Genomic DNA, 25,196 nt, shown 5'->3' on the forward strand with positions numbered 1-25,196 from the left:
CGTTCTGGCAGTACAGCAACAAAAGATTAGATTGAAGTTGTATGTATGAACAAGAAAGCAGCTGTGTGGAGTTGCTGGTTATCTGCCTTTAAATTATTAACCAAAAGAAGCTCTGTATATGTTACTGTGGAACAGATTTAGAAGTAATAGATAGGCTCAATACATCCAAAGCGTGTAGGCATATTTGAATACTTCTCCTGTTTTCAATCAAAACCCAAGAGGCATTTGTCTTTATTTACTTGAGCACTTGTCCTTGCCTGTCACATTTTGTGTCAGGAAAGCATACTCTACATCTCGGAGGCTATAGCTCACCCCATATATCTGGCTCCATGCTTCTTGAGAACATGGAGTTGTACATCAGCTTTCAGACATCAGCTATCACAAATTAAGTGCCAGAAGAATGGTCTTCAAGAATACAAATGAGACGAAGTCTGTATGTTGCAGCCTGCCCCACATCAAGGGCAAAAGTTAAGTCCCATCATATGTTAGGTGGGAACTTGGAACAGAAGCTAAATTATTATGCATAACTTGAGTGGTTTGTTTGTTGAAGATTTCCTGAAAAATAACTTTATGTGTTAAAAAAAGTTTAAAGAAAAAGCAGAGCCAACAGAAAAGAGATAGTCATAGGGCTCAATCCTAACCCCTTATGTCAGTGCTTTCCAGCACTGGCATAGGGGTACCAATAGGATATGTGCTGCAGTTGGGTGTCACTCACAGAGGCCTCCTCAAAGTAAGGGAATGTGTGTTCCCTTACCTTGGAGCTTCATTGCCCTTATGTCAGTGCTGGGGTTAGGATTGTGCCCATAATATATATTCTGTTATAATATTATACCCCAACCCTGGTAAATCTGCAAATTCCACTGTGCATAGTTGGTCACTATGGAACAGGTTGTGAAGTCAACAATATAACTCTACTGCATAATTGGACACAGGGAAGGCCCATCCATTAGAGGAGGTGATAGATTTTATCAGCAGCAGATTGCAGGGGAGTGAAAAGGCAGTGAATTGGGGGGGGGAGTAAGAGGGCAGCCCTTCACCCTGAGTCTTCTGCCACCACTGTCTCCCTCCAGCCCCCCCCCCCACATGGATGCTTCCTGCACTGAAGCAGTTTCCACCCTCTTCCTTATGTTACTCCTAACATGGTTTCTTCAAACACAGAAGTTCAAGACTTCTAGTTTGATTTCCAGGGACCACATGAACAAAGGAGCTCCTTCGTTCAGCCTCTTTAAAAGAAACATGGCAGTCCTCCACTTTGACAACTGAAGAAACCTCATGAAGAGTGTGGTAAGTGGCTGCTTTTGTGAGTGGATGTGCAACACATGCATTTGTGTGTGTAGACTGGTTGACCAAAGGATGCATCAGGAAGAGTTCCAAGTTGCACTGTCACAAGATGAAAAGTGCACATGTCTGTAGTGACAGGCCCATCCCAGCTGAATTGGTGCCTACAGTTTTTGGCGTGTAGTGACAGGCCCATCCCAGCTGAATTGGTGCCCCCTCCCCATTTTTTACTCCTGTGCATACATTAGCACACCTCCATTCCACTTACTCCTCATCGTCCAACAGCCCCACTGCAATCCTCTTCCTGACTCTCTTTCAAACAAGCTGGGTAGGTGGGGGCTACCTTTTTCATTCTGACCCCAGGCTCTGCCCACCCAATCTGCTTTAAAAAAAGAAAACTGCAAAAAGGATCACAGCAATGATCACCACAGAAGATGAGTGGTGTTCCATTTTGTCTTACAGGCCCGCCACCTTTTCACTCATTTCCTTTCCCGGTAGTAAAGAGAGTGAACCAGGAGGATTGTGGTAACAGGCAGGGAGATCAGCCAGGTGGGTAGTGGTCTGGTGAAGGATGGCAAGTGGGAGGTGCAGGGCACCCTGTGGTAATTTGTCATCTCCTCAGCCCACCAACCAAAGTGGATAACAAAACAATTTAGATAAAAAAATAAGAATACGAAATGAATTTGATAGAAACACCATTTGCACAGTTAATAAGCAACCTTTGTAGATGATGTTAATTTAGTTGATAAGCATCATGATACCATAGTCTTTTGAGACTGAAGGTTGCCAACTAAGATAACCACAAAAGAAAAAAAAGTATTTGGATTTTGACATCATTTTAACATCAGAATTAGAGTGTACTCTAATACACTTACCTTGCTCAGAATTTTCAATGAGTTATATTGCCCTGTAATCAAATCATAAAGAGATACGAGTTATTGCAAATTTTAATAACTGATGACAAACATCAAACAAAATTATATCTGCATTTCCATGTGGTGACTTGCCCAGTCTTTGGGGAATGATGGGCAAGTTCAACTTTAAAGGAGTGCGGGGTTGGATGGAAAAGAGACACAGAACAACCATTGAGGACTTTTAAGGCCTTTATTCATACTAGCAAGTAGGGGCTACCCCGACCCAACATGTCAGAATGTAGCACTTGGCAAAAGAAGGTTCACATTTTTATATAGCATTTTCTTGTGGTTCCCAGGCTCTTCACTGATTGCTTAGCTTCTGTCTCAGTAAGTGCTTTCTCATTTCACTATTTTTAGCATAAACAGACAGTGAACTCAGCTAAAGTAGCTTCTTGGTGTTGAGAAAGACACACTAACTTCCTGTTTTATTAGACTTGCTCAGCCATAACTGAGCCTGGGGTCCGATTATGGGGTCAGGCAGAATTTGGTTCTGGCAACATGACCATATTAAGTTTCTAAAAATCCAATGACACCATAGTAATGCAATTCATAGACAGGGTCCCCTGAAATTTATTTTGGGGGAGTAAAACTCCTAGTTTCCTCTTATTTTTTTATTTTTATTTTTAAGTTGTTGGCCTGGCATGTGAAAACATTTTCCACAAAAATAATCCTTGGGACTGAATGCAGTCCTTATGCATCGCATTGGGGGGGGCAGTGGGGGGGGCAGTTTTATCTAGTACATAAATTCAATTTCTGCCCTGCCCACAGGCGTACACATTTGATCCTGGTTGCCTATATGCAGAACCTTGTTGCGTTGGGCAGAAATGGCTTAAAAGTTTATTTTGAGGATGCAGTTGCACGAAATCGGGATTCCTCATTCAGGTTGCTTATGCAGCACTTTGTGGAATAAAGATCTAGGAACTGGATCTGGGAACTAAGTCACTTTAGCATCCTTTGAGCTTCGTAGTTATCCGGACAAACAAGCATCAACGAGGGTTTCTTTCGGAAGATCAGTAAGGGCAAGGGCTACATTGGGAGAGACTGAGCATGCTCGGAAATTGACCAGCTGTAGGCTTTCCAGTCTGTTGCATCTCTGCAGCTCTACTACAATTAGCCCTACTGATAGTTTTCTCTCCATGTATATTAGCTTTGTTTGGCTGGGAAAGATCAGAGGGCATAACCCTGGACTCTGTGCCTTCACTCTGCCCCCAGATCTGGTGCTCAGTGCCCACATTTTCAGCAGGACTGGAAAACCTCATTCCAAGTAAGGGCAAGAAAAGGGCACAGGGCTTCAGTATGTACTACCGAGCATGCTCCGTAGCACCTGGCATTAAAATTTGGAAGGGTTGCTCCCATCGATTGGAGCTATACGGGGGAGAGTAGCAGAGACTCGATCACCACCATCACTGGGTTTTTGTTTTTTTTATTTGCCGGGAATCGACTGCCCATCACACCAGCACTGGTGAGTTCTTGGAGTGCAGGAGGGTAGGGAAGGATCTGCCAGGAGATGCTACGAAAAGGGGCTTGCATTTATTTTGGTGCGTGCCAGGGGCCAAACGCACAGTCTGTTGTGTTGATCAAAGCAAGCACTTTGGGGGGGGGGGAGGTGTTTTTGTATGTGGGGTATAAGGGGATCTGCTGGTGGGGCATCGGTGTGCACAGAGCGCTGGGCTAAAATGCAAGGGGGGATATGCAGGAGGAATTTTCGATTGCAAGACAGGAGCAGAGAGAGTTGCTAACTGCCATTTTGTAGTGGCCATGGGAAGGCTGCCTTTTTGCTAGGCTGCTGTGGGCCAGCACTGGATACGTTCCCCCTGGCAACGCATCAAGGCTGCAATTCTATGCTTTCCAGGGAGTAACCCCCATGGGACTTACTTTTGCACAGATGTGCACAGGATTGTGCTGTTACATCACCTTGCTGTGCCCCCCTCCTCTCAATAGCCTCCTGAGTCTGGGCACTGGAGTGTCTGTTGTATTAACTTACCTTTGTTGATTTCATATATGCTGTGATCAAGTTTCCCACTGCAAAACATGTTTCTTCTTGAAGTAGTGTTCGTAAATGGGAGCGCTGGAAATCTATAGCTCATTAATTTACACTGCATGCCATTAAACACGCTGCCTGTGTCTACTAGACGAGGAAGTGCCATATCATGAACAGATGGCCACTGGGGAAATATCTGTAGCCCTAATAATTTCTTCACAGGTATTAAAGACTTCAGAGAAGTGCAGCAGATCAACTGGTTAAATCTGGATATTGTAGACAAATTACCTCCTTCCCCATCCTCTTAATTTTGTTTCTAGAGGAAAAAAAATTGGAAGAAAAAAAATGTGTTTCTGTCTTTTAGTTCAGAAAAGCAGAAGGAAGGTTTCCAAATCAACTTAAGTTCAAAAAAAATTGCATCCAAAGGATTAGGCATACGTATTGGTCTGTTGCAGGAGCAAAACAACAAGAGTAGACTTTTCCTCCATAAATCTCTCCAAAGGCATCTAGACCAGGTGCCATCACAACACTCTGTGGCAAGAAGTTCCACAGATTAATTATTCACTGGGTAAAGAAATATTTTCTCTGGACTGTTCTAACTATCCTGCCACTCAATTTTAGTGGATGTCCCCTGGTTCTGGTGTTGTGTGAGAACTTCCCTTTATCCATTGCTGCATAACTGTAGATGTCTCAATCACACCCCCACGCCTTCTTTCTAGACTGAAGAGCCCTAAATTATGTTGTAACTTTTCCTTGTAAGGGAGGTGCCTCAGGGTGAAATCCTATCCAACTTTCCAGCACCAGTGCAGCCACAATGCAGCTCCAAGATAAGGGAACAAATAAGGGAACTGCCTCCCCACCACAGGATGCAGTGCATGCCCAATTGGAAAATTGGATAGGATTTGGCACTGGAAAATTGGATAGGATTTGGCCCCCAGCCTACTAATTTTGGTTGCTCTCTTCTGCACCTTTTCCACTTCCATGATATCCTTTTTGAAATGTGGCAACCAGAACTGGATGCAAAATTTCAGATGTGGCCTTACCTTACCACCAACTTGTACAAAGCCATCATAATCTTGGCTGTTTTATCAATCTCCTTTTAATAAAATTGGCCTTCTTCACTGCCGCCACACATTGGGTTGACACTTCCATTGAGCTGCCCACAGGCACCCCAAGATCTCTCTCTTGATCTGTTCCAGCCGATTCTGAACCCATATTAGCTGCATACATGTGAAGTTTTGATTTCTCTTCACCATGTGCATCACTTTACAGTTATTTAAATTGAGACCCATCTGCCATTTTGCTGCCCATTCCCTCAGTTTAGAGAGACTCTTTTGGAGCTCTGGACAATCCCTGTCCTGAAGGATGAGGATAAAACCACCCTGCAGGACAGAATGTGAAAAAGTGTGTATGTGTTTGGGGGGAGGGGGAAACTGGAGCACAAAGCATGCTGGGAGTTGTAGTACTAGCAATAGGAATATCAGCCTCTATACTACAACCCCCATAAAGCCAGGATTGTGTTTTGCAAGTAGCTTTCTCCCTCCCCCCCTGTTGGCAACTTTCTTTCCAGGATTGCTCTGTGTGTGCAATGAATAAACTTCAAGAGCCCCCTGTTTTTGGTAGATGGCTTTCCTAACACTGCCACCTGAAGGTCTGCGACTAGTTAACAAATAAGTGAGCACTTGCACCTGTGTAAATTTCTTAGCTGAAGAGCCAGGTTGGGAATCTGGAAATTGGAGGAGGGTCATCATGCCTAGTGGTGAGCACCTAACCTCAGCATCTGTGACAAATACAAGCAAATAGTAAACATGCACATTGAAAAAATGGATCTCCTTTCATTAGAGGCTGTATTTACAACACCTGACAGAGGAGGAGTTCACTGTACACTGACTAGAGGCCACGTCTAGGCTGCAAACCTTCAGTACAGTTGCCAGGGAGGAGTAAGCCCCACCGAAGTGAGGGATTTACTTCTGAGTAGACATACAGGGGGCCTCAAAGCCCAATCCTATGCATGACAACTCAGAAGTAAGTCCCATTTTAGTCAATGGGTCTTACTCCAAGGTAAATGTGGACAGGATTCAGGCTTCAAGCCTATAGACACTTTTCTTAGAGTAAGCCCTATTGGACACAATGCAACTTACTTCTGAGTAGACAAGAATGGGCTTGCACTGTCAGGCTGTAGTTGTAGAAGAGAGGAAGAAAGGATGGCTGCGCAACGGAGAGGCCTCAAAGGAAGCGAGATGGGAAGATATCAGGAACGAGGCAGCGATTTACTTCTCCTGTCGGGCAGATCCGGAGCAGGCAGCGAAACTACAGCTGGGGATCCCTCTTGCAACCGCAGCCCTTCCCCAGTTTACCTCCCTTCGGCTTTTCGGGGCAGGCAAAAGAGGGGAGCAAGTGGCCAACCCCCCAAGAGCGCGACCCAATCTGTGTTTACTCGGAAGCAAGTCCTACAACGTCCAGGGCTCATCTCAGGCCGAGAAGCGTGTTTCGGATTGCAGCCACTCTCCACCCGCCCTGCAGGCTCAGAGCCGCCACCACAACACAATCTTCCGCCTGCTTGCTCAGAAGTAAGCCCTGTGGGGTCCCAGGAGCCCGAGCCGATGCGTGTCTACTCAGAAGTAAGCCCCATTATGTTCAGTGGGGTTTACTCCCAGGGAAGTATGGCTAGGATTGCCTCCTTGGGCTGCAAGCCTAGCCACGTTTTCCTGGGAAGTAAGCCCGTTGGCTAGAATGGGGCTTACTTTTGAGTAGGCCTGCCTAGGCTTAGGCCCTCCCTCCCAGTGCGCCAGGCTGCCTGCTCCGGGTCCATGGGGGAGGACGGGACTAGCGAGGCTTCTGGAGACACAGTAGCTGTTGTTGGGCTACATCGTAGTCAGAGGGGCGGACGCAGGCGGCGGGGAGGCGCTGCCGGCCCCCTGCGTCAGAGGGATGCCTGGCTGGCGGAGCATCTTTGCGCACGCGTTGGGAGCAGAAGCCATCTGGGGGCGTCCCGGGAATCCAGGCCTCGGCTTTTGCTTCGCCGCCTCGGGCGCGGGGACTGCTTCCTCCCGCGTCCCGGGCTCTGCAGGTAGCGCGCGCTGGGGATCTGCAAGCGGGAGGTGAGCGAGGCGAGGGAGCGCGCGCCCACTTGCCTCTCCACCTTTCCTTGGGCGGCTGCTGCTGGGAGTCTGGCCTTGGTTCCTGTTTGCGCAGATAGCTTGGGGGCCCAGGCCGAGCCTACTTTCCAGCGCAGGTGCAGCCCCCAAGCAAGGGGGCAAACGTTCCTTTCCCCTGAGGAGGCACACAGGGACGTGTGGTGTATGGGGAGGCAGGTGAGGCAGAGCCTCCGCACTGGAGTCCTTTGAAAAGCGCTGCCGTGAGGCACCCAAACAACCACAGCCCTCCAGGGTCAAGTGGTGCGTGGGGAGGCAGGGGAGGCAGAGCCTCCGCACTGGAGTCCTTTGAAAAGCGCTGCTGTGAGGCACCCAAACAACCACAGCCTTCCAGGGACAAGTGGTGCGTGGGGAGGCAGGTGAAGCAGAGCCTCCCCACTGGAGTCCTTTGAAAAGCGCTGCCGTGAGGCACCCAAGCACCCACAATCCTTGTGGGTGCAGAGACAGAGCATCCCCACTGGAGTCATTCAAAAAGAACCTCACATGGTAGTGGCGCTTTTTGAAGGACACCAGTGGGGAGGCTCTGCCTCACCTACCTCTTCACCCACCGCATGTCCCTGGAGGAGACCTCTGACTGCCCTCTCCACCACAGGATGCAGCACACAGCTTCTGCATCAGCGCTAGAGAGTTGGGTAGGCTTGGGGCCTTCAAGTCTGACCTGCAGAAAGGGAACAGAACCTGGTGAATTTTTTCTTGCCTTTTCCATAGTGGCCCCCCTGAGAGAGCTGAACTTGCTAGGCTGCCATTGGAATTGTCCCTCTGATGACATAGGGACGACATCTGTCCTGGATGTGGCCTTGCTGTGTCTTACTGCTCCCCTTCCCTCTTCTCTCTTTATCTTGAGTTGCATCTTTCAGTGCTTGGCTGTCTTTGTGTACTTAGGTCCACTTCCCGCAGAACTGGTTTGGCACCTCAAAGGGGTGGAGCTATTTTGAGGTGGAGCTTGTACATAGGGTTGTGTAAGAAGTTTGTTAGACTATTTTTCATATCAGCATTCATATATTTTATTGTTAAATATATTTAGGCTGTCTTTCTTATCAAAGATATTTAGGCTGTCTACTCTTACCCAGTAGAGTAGAAGTAGTAGTAAATCACAATGTAAAACTTGCAAGAATAATCAGCATAATGAAAAGCCCCAAAACAAACAAGCAATCGGAAACGAGCCAGCTATAAAATCTGTAGAAACTGCAAGCATAATACCCAAAGCAGCCAAACTGTTCTCTCCCCCCCCCCCCCCAACACAGCAAAACTCCAAGCTCTTACCAGGGTATCTAATTCAGTGTTTCCCAAACTGTGGGTCAGGATCCACCAGTGGGTTGTGAGCTGATTTTTAGTGGGCTGCAAAAAGTTTTCAAAACAGAAAAAAAATACTTTGCAAGGAACTGCCTAGTTTGTAGAGGAGAAAATTGTTAGCTCAAACACTAACTGGTTGTATAAGGTAATCTTCATGCCCCCAAATCAGTGTTTCTCAAACTGGGTTGGGACCCACTGGGTGGGTCGCAAGCCAATTTCAGGTGGGTCCCCATTCATTTCAATATTTTATTTTTAATGTATTAGACTTGATGCTACCATGGTATGTGACTGCATTGGGGAAAATGTTACAGACCTGTACTTTTAACAAGCTACTATGTATATTATTTTAACAATGATAGTCAATGGGACTTACTCTTGGGTAAGTGGGCAGGGTTGCAGCGTAGGATCGTTAAAAATTTTCCTGCTTGATGCGGTGGGTGAAGAGGCAGGTGAGGCAGAGCCTCCCCACTGGTGTCCTTCAAAAAGCGCCACTACCATGTGAGGTTCTTTTTGAATGACTCCAGTGGGGATGCTCTGTCTCTGCACCCACAAGGATTGTGGGTGCTTGGGTGCCTCACGGCAGCGCTTTTCAAAGGACTCCAGTGGGGAGGCTCTGCTTCACCTGCCTCCCCACGCACCACTTGTCCCTGGAGGGTTGTGGTTGTTTGGGTGCCTCACGGCAGCGCTTTTCAAAGGACTCCAGTGCGGAGGCTCTGCCTCACCTGCCTCCCCACACACCACAGGAACACCACTTCCGATCATGACATCACTTCTGGTGGGTCCTGACATATTCTCATTCTGAAAAAATGGGTTCTGGTGCTAAATGTGTGAGAACCACTGTCCTAAATTAAAATATCACATTTTCTAGTTTTCTCTAGTAGCTGGTGTGCTGTAGATCATGTGTGAACTCAGTTTCAGAATTTTGTCTGACTTGGAAGTCCCTAACTGTACATTTTGTTCTGTGGTTCAACCTTCCAGTTACCCTGAATGGTTTTGTGGAACAGTCCTTGAACTCAGTTTCTAGGGAGAAACTAGCAAATGTCTACACACACCTACTATATACATAAGGTCTCTAGCACCCTTGGGAGCCCTGGAACCCTGTTATTAATTATTTATTAGTAGTAAAAACAGATAAAATATTCTTTCTAGATAACCTTTTTTGGTCTAGTGGGTCACGATAGATTATGTTAAAACATGGGTCGTGGTTCTAACAAGTTTGGGAAGCGCTGGTCTAGTGAATTCTGTGCCCTCAAGCACTCCTGGTCATAAAAAGCAGTCTAGGAAGTCCTAAATTATAGTTTGTTTCGATTTTGCACATCATGGTTTGTATCACCCATGGTTTAGTACTGCATCTGCTCTGAGATCTTTACTGGGAAAGAATCTGTCATCCTAATGTGTTGCTGTTGGTACAAGAAAGTTCAGTATAACAGCAGCTTTACCTTTGGTGTTGTGAATAATTTGTACTTTGCTACCCTGGTGTTTCATTTAAAAAAAACGTGAGATTTGCAGCACAGTCCTTTTAGGATTCCCAACCTCCAAAGTTGACTTGGAATCTCTGGGAATAAACATCAATCTCTAGGAGACTACTGAAAGGAATCCTTGAGATGTTGGCAGAGTCTTGTTGGTTAAATGATGTCACATCATGTTGAGGGTGGGAGAATATCCAGGAGTAACTTCAGTCAGAATTGGCACTCCTACATCCTATGCATGTTTACTCAGAAGTAAATCCTATAGAGTTCAGTGGTGCTTATTCCCAAGTAAGTGTATGTACAGTTGCAGTCACAGTTGGCTTCAGTTCAGATAAGAGGCAGGGAATCTTCCAAAACTGGAATTTTATTCATAAATAAAAGTTCAAAACACTGCAAATGCCTAGAAATTGGGAACTTGATGCTCTCTCCGTCCCTGCCTAGGACTGGCCTCTAAATATTTGATTATGGAACCTGAGAATGGGAACTAGGATATATGAGCAGGGCTTGAAAGCCAAATGCAATCCTAAGCATCCTTATTTAGGAAAAAGTTTCATTGAGAGCAGTGTGACTTACTTCTGAGTAAACCAGTTTAAACTTGTGCTGAATGTCTTCTGTTTTGTGTTGCTTACTCTCAAGTAAGTGTGCATAAAATTGTAGCAGTAATTATCTTGCAAAATCCATTGCATGCTTAGTAACTGACTTTGGTTTCATGTTAAATATTTAAGGTGAAAATCTAAAGGACAGTAGACACAGGCCAAACAAAAAACATCAGATTTTTGGCTTGCTCCTAGCATGCTAACCTCTGCTTGATTCACCTAGTTTTCACCTTGATTCACACAAATGTCTTCTCAGGGAGGACTGGGCCCACACATCAGCTACCAGCATCCTGTGCCCCTGCAATACCTGCTGCCAAGCTAGTAGTTCTTGTGGTGGGTTTGCAGTCATAGTTGAAGCAAACTGTATTTGCTTCATACAGCAAGTTAAGGTGGCTTCCTTGCACTTTCAGCCTGTCTGCTAGCAAGTTTGGAAGCAGGTCATTCTGACGTGAACATGCCTTCTGAGCCAGGCCTAGAATCAGCAAGCTGAACCATGGTTTCTGTGTACAATTGAGCTCTTAACTGATTTATTGCCTTAAACTTGTGGTAAGGCATTATACAGATATGCACCACAGAGTGACATTCTGGCCAGTGATGAACTGCATCTACTATGGTGGTTCCACCAAACTCAGTGGGCTAGCTTCCTTCTCTTCTATGCCAGCTCAATTGGCTAACCTGCGCTTTGCATGCTTTCCTTTCACACTTTCACCAGCTAGCTGCCTTCTTTCCCTGTTCCGGGGCCTGCAAAGCATTCTGGGGTGTTATCTGGCTGCCACAAGGCATTCTGATGCACGACCTGGTTGCCGTTCATGGTTGTCCAGGCAATGACGGATATGCCTAATAACAGGGTTTGCAGAACTTGTCCCCCATCAATCAGTGCTTGTCAGTATCTGCTTAACTTTCTGCATCAGTCACACTGAAATTAGTTAATATAGCTTGCGGTTCTGTATACGCTTGCTCTTTTACTTTCTGATAAAAGATATGTAGGACTTACAAGTGTTCACACGTGTTCCTTTCATTTTCTCTGTCCAAAATAACTTATTTATGATCTCTATTATATCATTCTCTTTCATTCTGTCTCCTTTCTTTAGGTCTTCTAGAAAAGGTTTAGAGGGGTTCTTGCCTACATTTGATCAGAAAATACTTTCCCCTTATGCACTCTCTTAAAAAAAAATTCCTGGCAGTTAGATATCCATATGAAGTCGTATTGTTTAGTTTGCGTATATTAAGTAAACTGTTTGCAAAGCAGTTCCTTTGCTAACTGTTAATATTGAAAAGCAATTGTACTGACCAGTCTTGCAACACTGTGTTCACTTTATTGATGCAATTTACTAGAATAGCTGTCTGATTCTTTATAGATTGGACCCAGAAGGTACAATTACATTTTTTTTCGCTAATAAAATGTAGGTCAGTTCAGAACTTTACAACTACAGTGGTTTGTTTGTTGAATAACTAAGTTAAGAAGGAAAATTCTACACATTCTGAAAAATCAATGGGCTATTGTTGCTTGAAAAGTCTTCTTATTTGAAATGAAAGATGTGTGATATGTTTATATACATGTGTACATGGCACTGGGTGTCTACGTGACCTAGGCCAGTACCATGATTCAGAAGCATGGCAAGATGCCTCAGATCTCACAAAGCTTAGAGGAAGGCCACATATTCTATTGTCAGAGTGATCACCTCTCACTTTTTATCAGGCCAGCTTAGAAGAAGCCCTGCCTGATTCCTGTTCTTGGAAAATTCCATGCCTGCACCTTGCCCTGTGAACAAAAGCCAGACTCTGGGAGCTTCCTGACTGGGAATAAATAAAGTTGTTAGCAACACAAAAGAAGGATCCCCAATCCTCAACAGCTGCATGGCCAAATTCAATTATTAATTGAATACAAGTTATTATTAATACAAGTTATTTTTATGGCACAACTGGCCTCCAGAGCTTTCTTTGAGTTCCTTGGCAAGGTGTAAAACAATGGCAGCACTCATTCGGGTAGGAGGAATCGGAGGCCATCAAGTCGCCAAGGAAGGTTCCATAATGAGCTCACCCCATAGGAGTCCATGGGGAAAAAATAGTATAAAAAGCTGACCCTCATGTCTATTGTCCCTCACTGATCTGTCTGACTTGCTGCCACTGCTTATCTGACCCACCAGGACCAGGCCTGCTCCAGCTGCTCACTTAGGATCACTGTGCCAAGTTGCAACCAGGCTGGGTAATAGAAAATCCCCTTCTCTTTCCAACGCTTTCCCCTTCTTTCCTTCTCCCCTTTGCCAAGTGCAAACAAAAGTCATTGTGTGCGTGCAGGCTGGACAGCTCACCTTTGTAGGCTGTCTTGCAAGCTCACCCATTTCTCCAGAAAAGTAGCCCAGGCTTCTTTGCTCTGCTTTCCTCTGTGTCATCAGCTATGGATACTACCTAGACCAGTGATTTTCAACCTTTTTTATCTTGTGACACACTGACAAGATGCTAAAATTGTCAAGGCACACCATCAGCTTTTTGACAATTGACAAGTCACACCATGCTGTTGGTGGGGTCTCATCCTCCAATGGCTCTACTAATAAATGACCCTTCCCAAACTCCCGTGGCACACCTGCAGACCATTCGCGGCACACTGGTTGAAAATGGCTGGCCTAGACCTTTGAGTTGTTTTGCGCTTTCCCCTTTTGCACTTTGCTTCCTGCCCAGGAAATTGCTTGGTCTTGGCATTCTAGTGCAGCTGTGCAGCACACATTAAACAGCAGAAAGGGACTTGTAACCTTGGTGCAGCTTTGCCATCAATCCACACCTTCCCTCCTTTCTTTTTTCCTTGTCTTGTGTGAAATCAAATCTATGACATGCTTAGTGCCTCTTATCACTTTCCTCCTGCATATCTTTCCTGTTGCCTGTGTTTGTAAAATTATCCTCACAATAAAGTTTTTGTTTGTTGCACCTTCACTCACACTTTCTTCTTCCTTCCCTGCCAGATCATTGAGCTGTGCCATTGGCCACTGCTTTGGGTCCCAGCAGACAGGATCAGTTCCCCAGGGTGTGCATGTTAACACATGTTCTGTAAAAGCATATCTGGTAATGCTATATAAACAGATCAGCTGTAATGAATAGTGGGCAAGGCTGTAGCTCAATAGAAAAGTACATGCTTTAGGATGCAGAGGGTCCCAGGTTCAATCCCTGACATCTCCCTGATAGGGATGGAATCCCTGATAGGGATGGCAAAGTCCAGTCAGTGTAACAGTACCAAGGTAGATGGGCCAATGGTCTTACTCACTGTAATGTAAGCTACCTATGTTCCTATGGATACAGAAACTGGCACTCTGTGATCTTGCTATTCCCCAAAGTGGTGTATGTTATCTGGTCACCGCTTCACAAAGCAGCTGTCCAGCATCCTTAACCCATTTCTACCCAGACCACAGGTGTAGCATTTGGGTCCCTGTTCCATATATGCAACTTTGGGCAGAAATTGCTTAATTTTCTCTCTCAGAAAAGTGTTTGGAAGATTTTTGTTTGCAAGAACTATGAAAAACAGTCTGAACTCCCAAGCAAAGTCTGCAACAGGTCTGCTACCAAGCAAATATCTTGCATTCTAAAGTCTCTCTCTAACCTTTTCTTCATTCAGACATGGGGAAATCTCTTTCAATGTCCTTGCATACACCCGAAGAAGATGGAAATACATCATCTGACAATATGAAAGATGGATTGGTTCACTCAGAGCATCACAATGATGATGGAAGAAATGGAGATGTGTCACAGTTTCCATATGTGGAATTCACAGGAAGAGATAGCGTCACATGTCCCACGTGTCAGGGAACGGGAAGAATCCCTCGTGGTATGTTTAAATACACAAATAACTGATGGGTACAATTCTAAATGTATTTATATTTCTCTACAAGTCTTTATTTTCAGATGAGAGATTGATGAATATCTATTATAGAAAATGCCTACTGGAGGGTTGCTGATATTTTTTTTAATGCTGATTTTTGTATCTGAGAATATCATCATAGGATTTTGCATAACCTACTGGTTTTCAGCTGTATTGAATATGCATACAAATCAAGACACTGAATAGTTTTTCCCTGTTTCTAGGACAGGAAAATCAGCTTGTTGCCCTAATTCCTTACAGTGATCAGAGATTGAGGCCAAGAAGAACGTAAGTATCAATGCATGGTGCCAGATAATTCTTTTAAAATTAGATTCTTCCATAATCAAATATAATATCCAAACTTTTAATTCTGATATTTTACAATATCATTTTTGAAATTATACCCCCCCCCCGGACCCTTTCATTTCAATGCAATAGACAAAGTACATCATAAGGAATTGGACTTTAATGCTACAGTTACTTCTGCCTGCAATTTTCACAAACTTCTGAGTGCTCAGACATTGTAATGGTTATTCAGTACACAAATGTATTAATCACAGATGGCAACAATTCACCATTTTGGGTGCCATGGCTCATGTACTAATGGGGGGGGGAGAAGGGCATTATGGGCAGAAGATCTGGTCTAGAGGGTAGAGCTGCTGTTAAGTCCGAAGACAGTATCTGAAGGTCACCAGTTCAATATCACTGGAAGCTTCCATGTGTGGCGAGACCTGAAAGCTGACTAACTTAACTGAGTTGTCCTGAGTGGGAGAGAAGAAGCCGTTTGTCAGTGTGGGATGCAACACAGCAGAATGATGACCAGACATTAAAAGACCCATCTGAAATGTAGTGTGTTCTTGAAAGACAGAGCTTCCTTGTTTATTGTAAAACCTGCCTGGGGGGTTTAGAGAAAGCCTGCCCATGTAAACCACCTTGAATAAAGTCAAAAGAGTACTCCAATGACCAAGGAAGGAAGTATATAGATACCGTTGTTGTTGTTGTTGTTGTTATTGCCGAGGCCATTGTGGTGCCATCTTAAGGGAGTGATACAAATAGCCTGAGAATGGTAGATGGCTGACCCTTTCATCCCTCCCCTTCATTTCCTAGTTCTGTGGTTTTTCCTGCCACAATGTCTGAACTGCTTGGCCCAGTATTTGAAGTAGGGCGGTTCTGATGGATTTCGGCACTCTGTCCCAACTAGGAAAGAGCAGCACCATGTTATAGTGCATATTTATGCTACAGGTTTTGCATATTCGAGCCTCTAGAGGGTTGGTTTGCAGCTTATGCTGGCTGGCATCCTTTGCAATTATAGCTGCAAAGGGAGAGTCAAGATACTCATGTACACACACCTGCACCTTTGAAAGGTGAATTTTCTGCAAAGGAGTGAATAGTGAAAGAAGTAGCTGGTTGGATGGAGCTTCTCCTGAAGCTATTGATAAAAAAGAGCAGTGTTTCTCAAGCTTGCAAGCCAATTTCAGGTGGGCCCCATTCATTTCAATATTTTATATTTAATATAATACTTGATGCTACCATGGTATGTGATTGCATTTGGAGAAATGTTAGACCTGTGCTTTTAACAAGCTACTATGTATATTCTTTTAACAATGATAGTTCATGGGACCTGGGTAAGTGTGGGTAGAATTGCAGCCTAGGACTGTTACAAATTTTCCTGCTTGATGATGTCACTTCTGGTCATGACATCACTTCCGGTCTCATTCTAAAAAGTGGGTCCTGGTGCTAAATGTATGAGAACCCCTGCCTTAGAGTGCAAGGAAAATGTGCACATGAATTTGATAGAGGAGTATTTATCAGTAACTCTTTTCTTTCTCCTGCAGAAAGCTGTACGTGAGTGCATCTGTAATCGTATGCTTACTACTTTCTGGTCTGGCGGTATTTTTCTTATTTCCTCGGTCTATTGAAGTGGAATACGTTGGAGTAAAATCGGTATATGTTGACTATGAAGCAGAAAAGCGTATATATTTAAATATCACGGTAAGAATGCTGTTTAAATTAACCTTTATTTCCTTCTGTGGTGGTCATTTGATGTGGATTTTTGAGATTTTTGACTGTATTTAATTTAGAATTCTGAATTATCTCTGTTGCAGAATTCACTGAACATAACAAACAACAACTATTATTCTGTGGAGGTTGCGAACATTATAGCACAAGTACAGTTTGCAAAGACTGTTATTGGGAAAGCACGGTTGAACAATATTACTCACATTGGTCCACTGGATATGAAGCAGGTAAATGTAGTGAACTTGGGCTGCAATCCAGTACAAACATACCTGAGGGTAAACCCCATTGAACACTGTGAGATTTACTTCTGAGTAAGCATGTGTAGGGTTGCACAGTTGTGATATAACATGTGGCTATGTTTTGTGGTAGCAATCTCTTAAATTCTTCTGAATTTTCTTGTGTTTCAGATTGATTATATGGTGCCCACGCTCCTGCAAGAGGAACTAAGCTACATGTAGTAAGTGACTGGATTTGAATTTCAAAAAGATGTGTAGTAGTGTTGGTGCTAGAATTATATTAGGGAATGGGTTTGCCCTCCTTTTGAGTTTGTTATGAGTTGAGGCCAAACATCAACAAAATTTGGGCCCAGCCCATGATGAGTTTGTCAGCAAACCAGTGAGGCTGTCCCTTAACCCTCTTATCTGGTAGCTGCAACAGGGAAGCTTTTCACCAGGGCTTCCCTTCCTCCCCATCATCTTGAATGCTGAAATGGGAGTATCTTGTGCTAGATATCTTGGGAAATGTAGGTCATTGTGTGCCTTGAAGATCTGATGTCATGGGGAGCACAATGGTGTTTCAGTTTCAGAATGGGAAGAAGTTTGACTTTTCTTTGGGGGGGACGACACATTTTAGTCAAGTCCTTTCTTAAGTGGAGGGGAAATTTGCTCCTAATGAGTTAGAAATAAGAATTGGAACATGTTTTAATTTTACCTTACTGGCTTGTTCATTGTATAAAGTGCTCTAATGCTTGTTTTCTTCTTACAGTGATTTTTGTACCTTACCTGCTATCAAAGTGCATAACATAGTAGTCATGATGCAGTAAGTACTTATTATATTTTCACTTGCAAACAAAATTAACTGGGCAAATAATTGCAGATTATTGAAAGTGAACTACTTGTTACTGTATATCAGTTTTTAGCCTGAAGTAGCATCTTAGTCATCTATCTAGTAAGGTTACAGATGCCTTAAGGTGGTAGATTCTCCATTGTTGGAGATTTTTAAGCAGAGCTTGATAGCCATCTATTGAGGATGTTGTAGTTATGGATTGCCTGTAGGAGGCTGGACTCAGTGATTTTGTAGGTTCCTTAGTCTTGCTCTTCTTTACAAAACATTTCATACCAAGATTTTGTTCTGTCTAACACGTTGTGTCTCATACTCCAGTTTCACACCACCTGTTAGAAGGGTACCCCTTTCTGTCTTTGTTAATCCAATAAAGACGATTTAAAATTAGGATATTATGACCACACTTTGGAGCATAGAATATTTTTCTTCTGAAAGTTTGGCAGCTACAGAAAAAGCGAATCCCATTTTAGAGTTCATTAAGAAAGGAACTGAAGACTGCTTATAATGCCCTTATACCAGGACTTTTTTTTGGTTTTGCAGGTATCATTTTTTCCAAGTACAATGTTATGTTTCACTGCTACTAGTGATAGCAGCTGTGCGTAGGACTGGGCAGTTTGCTTTAGTTAGTGCTCCCTCCTTCCCTAAACTATGCCCCTTTGATGGGCTAGGCAGCTGCACAACCACATCTTGGCGCAGTACACTACTACCCCAGCCATCCCCATGGGGGGGGGCGCAAACTGGGTGATGCAGTGTGATGTGTTCACCATGACAATGGGACCAGGTCTTACTTGTCATGCTGTGAAGTACTACTATCATTGCTTGAAAAACACTGCCTTACACAAATCTATGGTGCAGCATCATTTGCAATACTGTGTTCAATTCTGGTTGCCAGATCTCAAAAAGGATATTGTAGAGTTTTAAAAGCTGGAGACCAGGGCAGCCAAAATTATCTAGGAGCTGGAGAACCTTCCTTATGAAGAAATGCTAAAATGCTTGTATTTCATACGTTTAGGGGAAAAAGGTGACTCGTAGCACAATCGTATGCATGTCTGCTCAAAAACAAGTCCCACTGAATTTAGTGAGATTTACCTTCCAGTAAGTGTGTTATGGATGGTACTATTTCGGGGTTGTGGGGAGCAAGTGACAGAGTATTTACCCCCTTTCTGACAGCACTAGAACCAGGGGTTGTCTAGCAATGAATTTAGGACTGACGACAACCTTAACTTTAGGACCACGAATTCTACCTCATAGTGTATAGTTAATCTGTTGGATGTGTCGCCATATGATGTGGAGATTTGCCGCTAGTCCATTTCATTTTAAATTTGTATTAGATAAATTTGTGGCAAACATCTGCCAGTGGCTAATGGTCCATGATGACTGCATCCTACCTCTGCACTCAGTGGCAGTATGGCTCTGAATCTCAGTTGTCAGGGAGCCACAGTGGGAGACTGGTATCTTCTACTTGTCAGCTTCCAGGGACACCTGATTGGTGATTAGGAAACAAGCCAGGCATGATTGACCTTGACCTGATCCAGTACAGCAACTCTTAAATTCTGAATGTATAATTACGTTTAGTTTTTATAAACTAAATATCTTTTTTCCCCTTCCTCAAGAGTGACGGTGACCACTTCTTACTTCGGCCACTCTGAACAAATATCTCAGGAGAGATACCAATATGTAGACTGTGGTGGAAACACAACTTATCAGGTGGGACAGTCAGAATATCTAAATGTACTCCAGCCACCTCAATAAAAGAAGTTTCTGCCTGAAGGAGAAAAGAAGATGGCTGCTGATTTTTTCATCTGAGTAGAACTTTCAATTGTGTCTCGTAGTAGGGGTGAGATGTATATAACTTAGCAATTCTGAAGGTTTCTGTACTTTGAGGCATGAACAGAAAAAGGGCAAACTTGTATATATTCACTGTTGATAACTTTCCACTCCATGTGTAAGTATTCTACTGTTACGTTGGGGGGTGGGATGGAAATCTTAAATCCATGATTTTTTATTTTATTTTTCCTAAATGGAAGAAAGAAGAGTACCTGACATCAAAAGTTGGTGTGTAACCATATAACTGTGTAAATGACTGTGCCTAATAAGTATGTTTTGGAGAATAAGCTAATGACAAAATGTTAGTGTGGTTTCTGATGACATCAATCAAATGGAGGTTTACACATCTATTGGAACATATTTGGCTATTTTACTGCATTAGAAGACACACATTTGTATTAATAACCATATGGCAGTTCACTTTTCACTGTAAAAGAATTTTGTTCTTTAAGAATTATTTTACAGATGAAGTACCTGCTGCCTTTGCATAGAATATATTGATATTCTTTAAAAGGTAAATTGAAGGTACGAATTCCAGTTTGTTGCATACTTTCAGAGTGGTGGGTACAGGGCAAAGAATAATTCCTAAAAACATAATTGGGGTGTGGGTCAGCAAAAACAGTACATAGTCCTCAGTTTTCCTTAAACTGAACCACACTCGTCCACATTTTGTGTCTTCAGTCATTGCTGATGAATGAAAAGTATGTGCATGTTTTCTCAGATCCTCAAGTAAGTAAGAACTCTAAATGTGCTTTGTGTGTTGGGTTTAAGGTCATGTTATTGACATTTGAGTAATATCTAACTATAGACTTTGGACAGCTTGATGCAGATGTAAAATATGCCAGTCATAGTTCAGAATGTTGACGTTTTGTGATAAAAACCAATCACATCTTCACATATTATGCTTGACAGTTTCAGTTCCTAGAAGAAAGCCATTTTCCCCCCTAAGAGCTCATAGGCCTATGAGCTCATAAGCTTGAGCTTGGGTAGAGCTGAAGGATGGTTATACTTGACTGTCCCTTTCTACTGAGCTGGATGGAGAAGTTGCTGAATGAATGGTACAGTATTAGTAACATGGTTGTTACCCATGCTGGTCTAGTCATAGGCAGTCAGGCCAATGTAGTGACTTCCTATGCCAGCAACCTTGTTAGTTTACCTGTCTGGACTGCTTCTGTTCTAAGCATACTGGAAATGTATAGGAACCAGCTATACACTGTTCAGGTTATGTATGAATAAGGCTTAAGTTGCATCTAGCTTGAATGGTACAAGGCTATATATTTATTGTGCAGTTGTAATGTTTAACATTTTCAACTTACTGTAGCTTTAATTGGTAGAGGGTCTGCTTTAGAAATTATAGAATATTGACACATTTGTTTAGTCATAGGACATATTGGCCTTTTTCATAGTATATGATAAAGTGCATACTGACAATTTGAAAAAAAGGGCATATCCTAAGTTGAACATTTTTAAAGCCCCATTGAGTTTTGTGGGAGAAATTCAAGCAGCTACTTGATTTTCCATATGTACATGGAAACTCAGTGGTGCATACCTAATTTTTGCTGGATCATGTTCATTTTTGCATACATCATGTATCATTTTACAAATATGTAGCCTTTGGTATTTCAACAATTTAGGTAGCCAAACTTGTAAATTCATATAAACGTTTTTGTCAGCTTTAATGCTGATAATTGAGCTGTGTTTTAAGAACACGATTGGTATGAATTTTGGTGTTGGGAAGGAATCTCTATGGGTTTAAGTCTGGTTGCTATGATTGCTGCAATATGGAAGAGTGCATTGTCATAAATTTGTATACAACATGGGTATTGATATGTTAATATTTTCCAGTATGTTTTGAAAATCAATTTAGCGGAAGAAAATATATCTCACCATAGCAATTTTTTGCTGTACAATGAGCTATTTACATTGGTACTCTCAATAGACCCGTTGTGTACAGCCGTCGAAATCATAAGACCATTCCAGAACTAGTAGAAAATAAATGAGTTATATAATTGACGTCTGAGAGAGGCCTTAAAATGGAGTTTTGTTTAGTAAACAGATACAAGGCAGCATATTTTATGTTAAGAAAATACATTTTGCAAAGTATCAAGTTGATGGTCAGAATGCTAAAAAAGAGACAAATTTAAGCTTAAGGAGAAATTACAATGCAGTCCTATATGTGTCTACTCTGATGTAAGTTTTATTGTGTTTTGTGGGGCTTACTCCCAGGAAAGTATATATAGGATTGTAGCCTTAGGTGATACATTTACCTGGGTGTAAGCCCCATTGAATACACTGGAACTTACATCTGAGTAGTTACGCTGTTAGAAGCGTAAAAATACATTTATTTTAGACATTTATAGCCTGCCTTTCTATTATCACATTAAGTATGGTGTGACTTGTAATAAAATCATATAAAAATACCATATGAAACAAGCAAGCCATAAAGCAACAGTGAAGCAGCAAAACAGAGTACAGTATTGGGGCAGATTAAAAGGTAGTTGGAATAAAAAGATCCTCACCAGCCAGTGGAAGAACTGCATGGACCAGGCCAATTGTGGCTCCCTGGGAGAGTTCCACAGCCTGGGTATGACAGTGGGAGGGCCTCTTCTGCAGATTTTATCAGTTGGGCAGGTTTGTAAGCATGAAGGTGTCCATTAAAAGCTCCAGGCTTAGGGCCATAATACTTGAAGTGTGGGGCATGGCCCCCAAGAATCATGAGCAGCTTGGGTTGGAAAGCTCTGAAGAATGAAGTTCAGTCCTTGGAATCTCCTGAGACAGGACGGAAGAAAGCCACAGTCTACACTCATTGAGCTATATGGACTAATTATCTTGCTCCAGGAACTCCAAAGTGTGGGATGTGACTTGCTGTAATATGGGTGGGGGTGGGGTGGTTTTCACATAGATGTATGTTTTTCAGAGGTCACAGTGACATGATGTTCAAAAACCCTTTCCTAAGTCATTTAAGAACTTAAAGGTCAAAGCTTTCAATTTAAATAGTCTGTGCTATAAAATTTGTAGGCTTCAGATATTTGGGGAGTACAGTATATAAATGTTTGGCTTCTTTTCTGAAATGGAACATCGTCAGCTCAGTTGAACTCTATGCTAGAGCAAATCATACCACTGGAGAATAGATTTCCCCCAACACCCTGGACTCTGAAAATCCATCCCTTGTGTTTTTAAGTAGGCAGGTTGAAAAATGTGCCGTAACAAGCAAATCCAAACTGGGCACATACAGCTTTATTCAGTATGATATACAGGTTTTTACATGTTTATAGCGTATCATTTATATGTGGTGTTGGAGCCATTTAAGAAAGACTTTGCTTAAAAGAGATGAATGTTAATGAATTACTGAGAGTCCTGCAGTACAAACATTTCAAGAGAAAAGGTGAGGATTTGACCCTGCAAGTGGTAATGGGGGAACTCTTATTGACAAGGTCAGTCTCTGGAATAAAGTTAACAGGCAGAAATCCTTAAAGATGCATGGAAGACCCACAACAAATGTCCTTAACTAATCTATGCATAAACTGCCTCCCATTTTCTGAATATCTCCTAGGCTAATCATCAGTTCAGTCTGAATGTCTATAATTCCACCTGGAAATAGTATATCACAGTTTACTTGTGCCATATTGTTGGCCCTGTGGAAAATGATCTGGAATTTGCTTAAGAGATCCAGCTGATTCCTAACAAAGTTTTTAAGTTCTTAATAACTTGTTCAGTAAATTTTTTTCCTTTTCTCTTTTAACTTTGACCAGCTGCTGTTTCCGTGCTGCTAAAAGCAGACTTCCATTAGCAGTGTGTTGCTTGAAATCTTGTAGTTTGTATCCTGTAGCAGAGGCATTGCACTTTAAATGGAAGAAGGTGGCTGGGTAAATTATGGCAGTCCATACACACCATGTGTGTTTGGTAGAAGATGAAAAATCTAAAAAGTGTGTTAAAAGTGCCCAGTTAATGTAAATCCTAACTAGAAAATGTTAACTTATTGAGTTCCTTTATGGTGTGGTCAAAATGCAATCATGATTAACACTCCTTAAAGACACATACACAAGCATTCAGATTAAATGTAAAAAGTAATTTTTGCTCTGTAAAAAGTAATTTTTTTGGCACTGTTCTTGTGTATCATCTCACTTGTAATCTAAAATGTCATGCATTTCTGATTGTGTATGTTGTACACAATACTGTACTATAATCTGTAATTACTTTGGTAACTCCATGTGCAACTGCTGTGTGATTCATATAAACTGACAGCAAAATGAAATATGAAATGACAACAGAATATTGAAATTCTGTTTCAGAATATTCTGAAACTTTGATACATTTGTAATGCAAAGGACACTCCCAAGTCAGATTCTACTGCTGTGATTTCTTCTCTGAGTAACTGGGAAAGGGTATTTAGGTGAATAGCGAAGGTACTTAACGAAAATAGTATAAAGAAATCTAGCATATTAATTATGTTTTGGATGAATATAATCAAAGTAGCATATTCATTGACATCTTATGTATATTTCCATTGCCTTTTTTTTCCTGAGAACTGTTATATCTAGGTAGGCTTAAAACACTACTGTCACAAGAATGGAAGAACATTTTTCTTGTGTATGAAATTAAATTGTATTAATAGAATTTAAATGCTAGCGTTTACAGGGCCAGCTCCAGGTTTGGGGTTCCTTCGGCAAAGTGACCTCTGGTGGGCCCCCCGTCCCCTTACCATTGTCACAAAAGCAACTTTTCTGCAGGTTGGCGGCAGCAGCAGTTGTGACAGTGGCTGTTGCTTGTCCTGTTTCCCCCTCCTTCTCCAGTACTTTGTATAGCATCATAATGGAGGGGGGCGAGATAGTGGACAGCAGCCACCAGCTAGAACACTGCTGTTGCCACTAGTGGCCTACAGAAAATAAGAAAAAGTTGCAATTGCTACCATGGAAAGGGGAGGAAGGCCTACCCAGCCATCAACTTCTGTTTGCTGGCAGGGTCCATGTCAGTAGTGGAGAGGCCATGGGGCACTGGGTCTTGGCAGCTGCCCTAGGTGCCCTGTGTGACTCCGGCTCGGAGCATATAGACAACCAACATTATCTGGGATGAGATGGCTGTGTTTCAATATTCCTGGATTTGTGCTTGGCTTTATAGCCAAGTATACTGTGCACGGTGACACATCGAGTAATTGTACTGCCATGTTCTTAGCAGTGGCAAAGTGGGGCAGGCCCTACAGTTTTAATGGATCCTGCAGATTTCTACATAAAAACACAAACTTAATGATCTAGTTTACTGTTCGGTGTGTTTGTTTTTTAAAAGAAAAAATATCCACTAATTAACCACTACTCGTGCTTATTGTATAAAAAACTGCATATAATTTATGTATAGAAATGCTAAAAAGTTTTAACTATTTTTGTAATTCCAGAACGGTAACTTCCTGTTCCTGTAACTGTGTGTGACAAACTCTGTATGCAGTGTTTAAAGCATGATAAATAAAAACTTCTCTAAGATGTTGTCTGTTTGGGTATGCCTTTTAAGGGTTTGTGTGATGGCTATAGAACAGTGGTCCCCAGTTTTCTCCTGGGGGCTGGGGATAAGAATAGGCTGTACTTGTCGTAAGAAGCGACTAAACAGCCACCGGGTAGATGGGACTCGTCAGCCTGGGAAGGCAGCTCATCTGAGAGAAGGAAAACTCTGATCCCAAACCTCCACTGCCTTCTGGCTACATCCAGTTATGGAAAAGGCTTCAGGAGTCAACCTCAAGGCAAAATCCGGAGCAGGAGTCACTGAG

At 42.7% G+C, this 25,196-nt stretch overlaps 1 protein-coding gene and 1 long non-coding RNA gene across 4 annotated transcripts; one reads left to right on the plus strand and one right to left on the minus strand.

Annotated features, from left to right (window-relative positions):
* Window positions 1–244: 244 nt before the first annotated feature.
* Window positions 245–6,840, minus strand: LOC136651927 (uncharacterized). The gene is made up of 3 exons (XR_010794551.1): window positions 6,315–6,840; window positions 2,154–2,185; window positions 245–555 (listed from the first exon to the last, which is right to left on the minus strand). It is a non-coding gene; the product is annotated as an uncharacterized lncRNA (long non-coding RNA).
* TMEM106B (transmembrane protein 106B) lies at window positions 3,542–24,915 on the plus strand. Of its 3 annotated transcripts, none has more exons than XM_066628678.1 (8): window positions 3,542–3,654; window positions 14,291–14,500; window positions 14,758–14,821; window positions 16,369–16,525; window positions 16,639–16,779; window positions 16,960–17,009; window positions 17,537–17,590; window positions 19,228–24,915. In XM_066628678.1, the coding sequence occupies exons 2-8, from the start codon at window positions 14,293–14,295 to the stop codon at window positions 19,364–19,366; spliced, it is 813 nt and encodes a 270-aa protein (XP_066484775.1). In that variant the 5' UTR covers window positions 3,542–3,654; window positions 14,291–14,292; the 3' UTR covers window positions 19,367–24,915. The 3 variants fall into 3 exon arrangements, with proteins under 3 accessions (XP_066484775.1, XP_066484774.1, XP_066484773.1); XM_066628677.1 differs by lacking the exon at window positions 3,542–3,654 and adding an exon at window positions 7,148–7,274; XM_066628676.1 differs by lacking the exon at window positions 3,542–3,654 and adding an exon at window positions 7,148–7,243.
* The last annotated feature ends 281 nt before the right edge of the window (window positions 24,916–25,196 follow it).

This window comes from Tiliqua scincoides, chromosome 5 (assembly GCF_035046505.1).
Source record: "Tiliqua scincoides isolate rTilSci1 chromosome 5, rTilSci1.hap2, whole genome shotgun sequence".
Lineage (NCBI taxonomy): Eukaryota > Metazoa > Chordata > Lepidosauria > Squamata > Scincidae > Tiliqua > Tiliqua scincoides.

Bases quoted from the DNA above. Each gene is read 5' to 3' on its own strand.
- TMEM106B (XM_066628678.1), top strand. From the start codon at position 14,293: ATGGGGAAATCTCTTTCAATGTCCTTGCATACACCCGAAGAAGATGGA. The intron at 16,526-16,638 runs GTAAGAATGCTG...TCTCTGTTGCAG, and splicing joins GTATATATTTAAATATCACG to AATTCACTGAACATAACAAA. The intron at 17,591-19,227 runs GTAAGTACTTAT...CCCTTCCTCAAG, and splicing joins AACATAGTAGTCATGATGCA to AGTGACGGTGACCACTTCTT.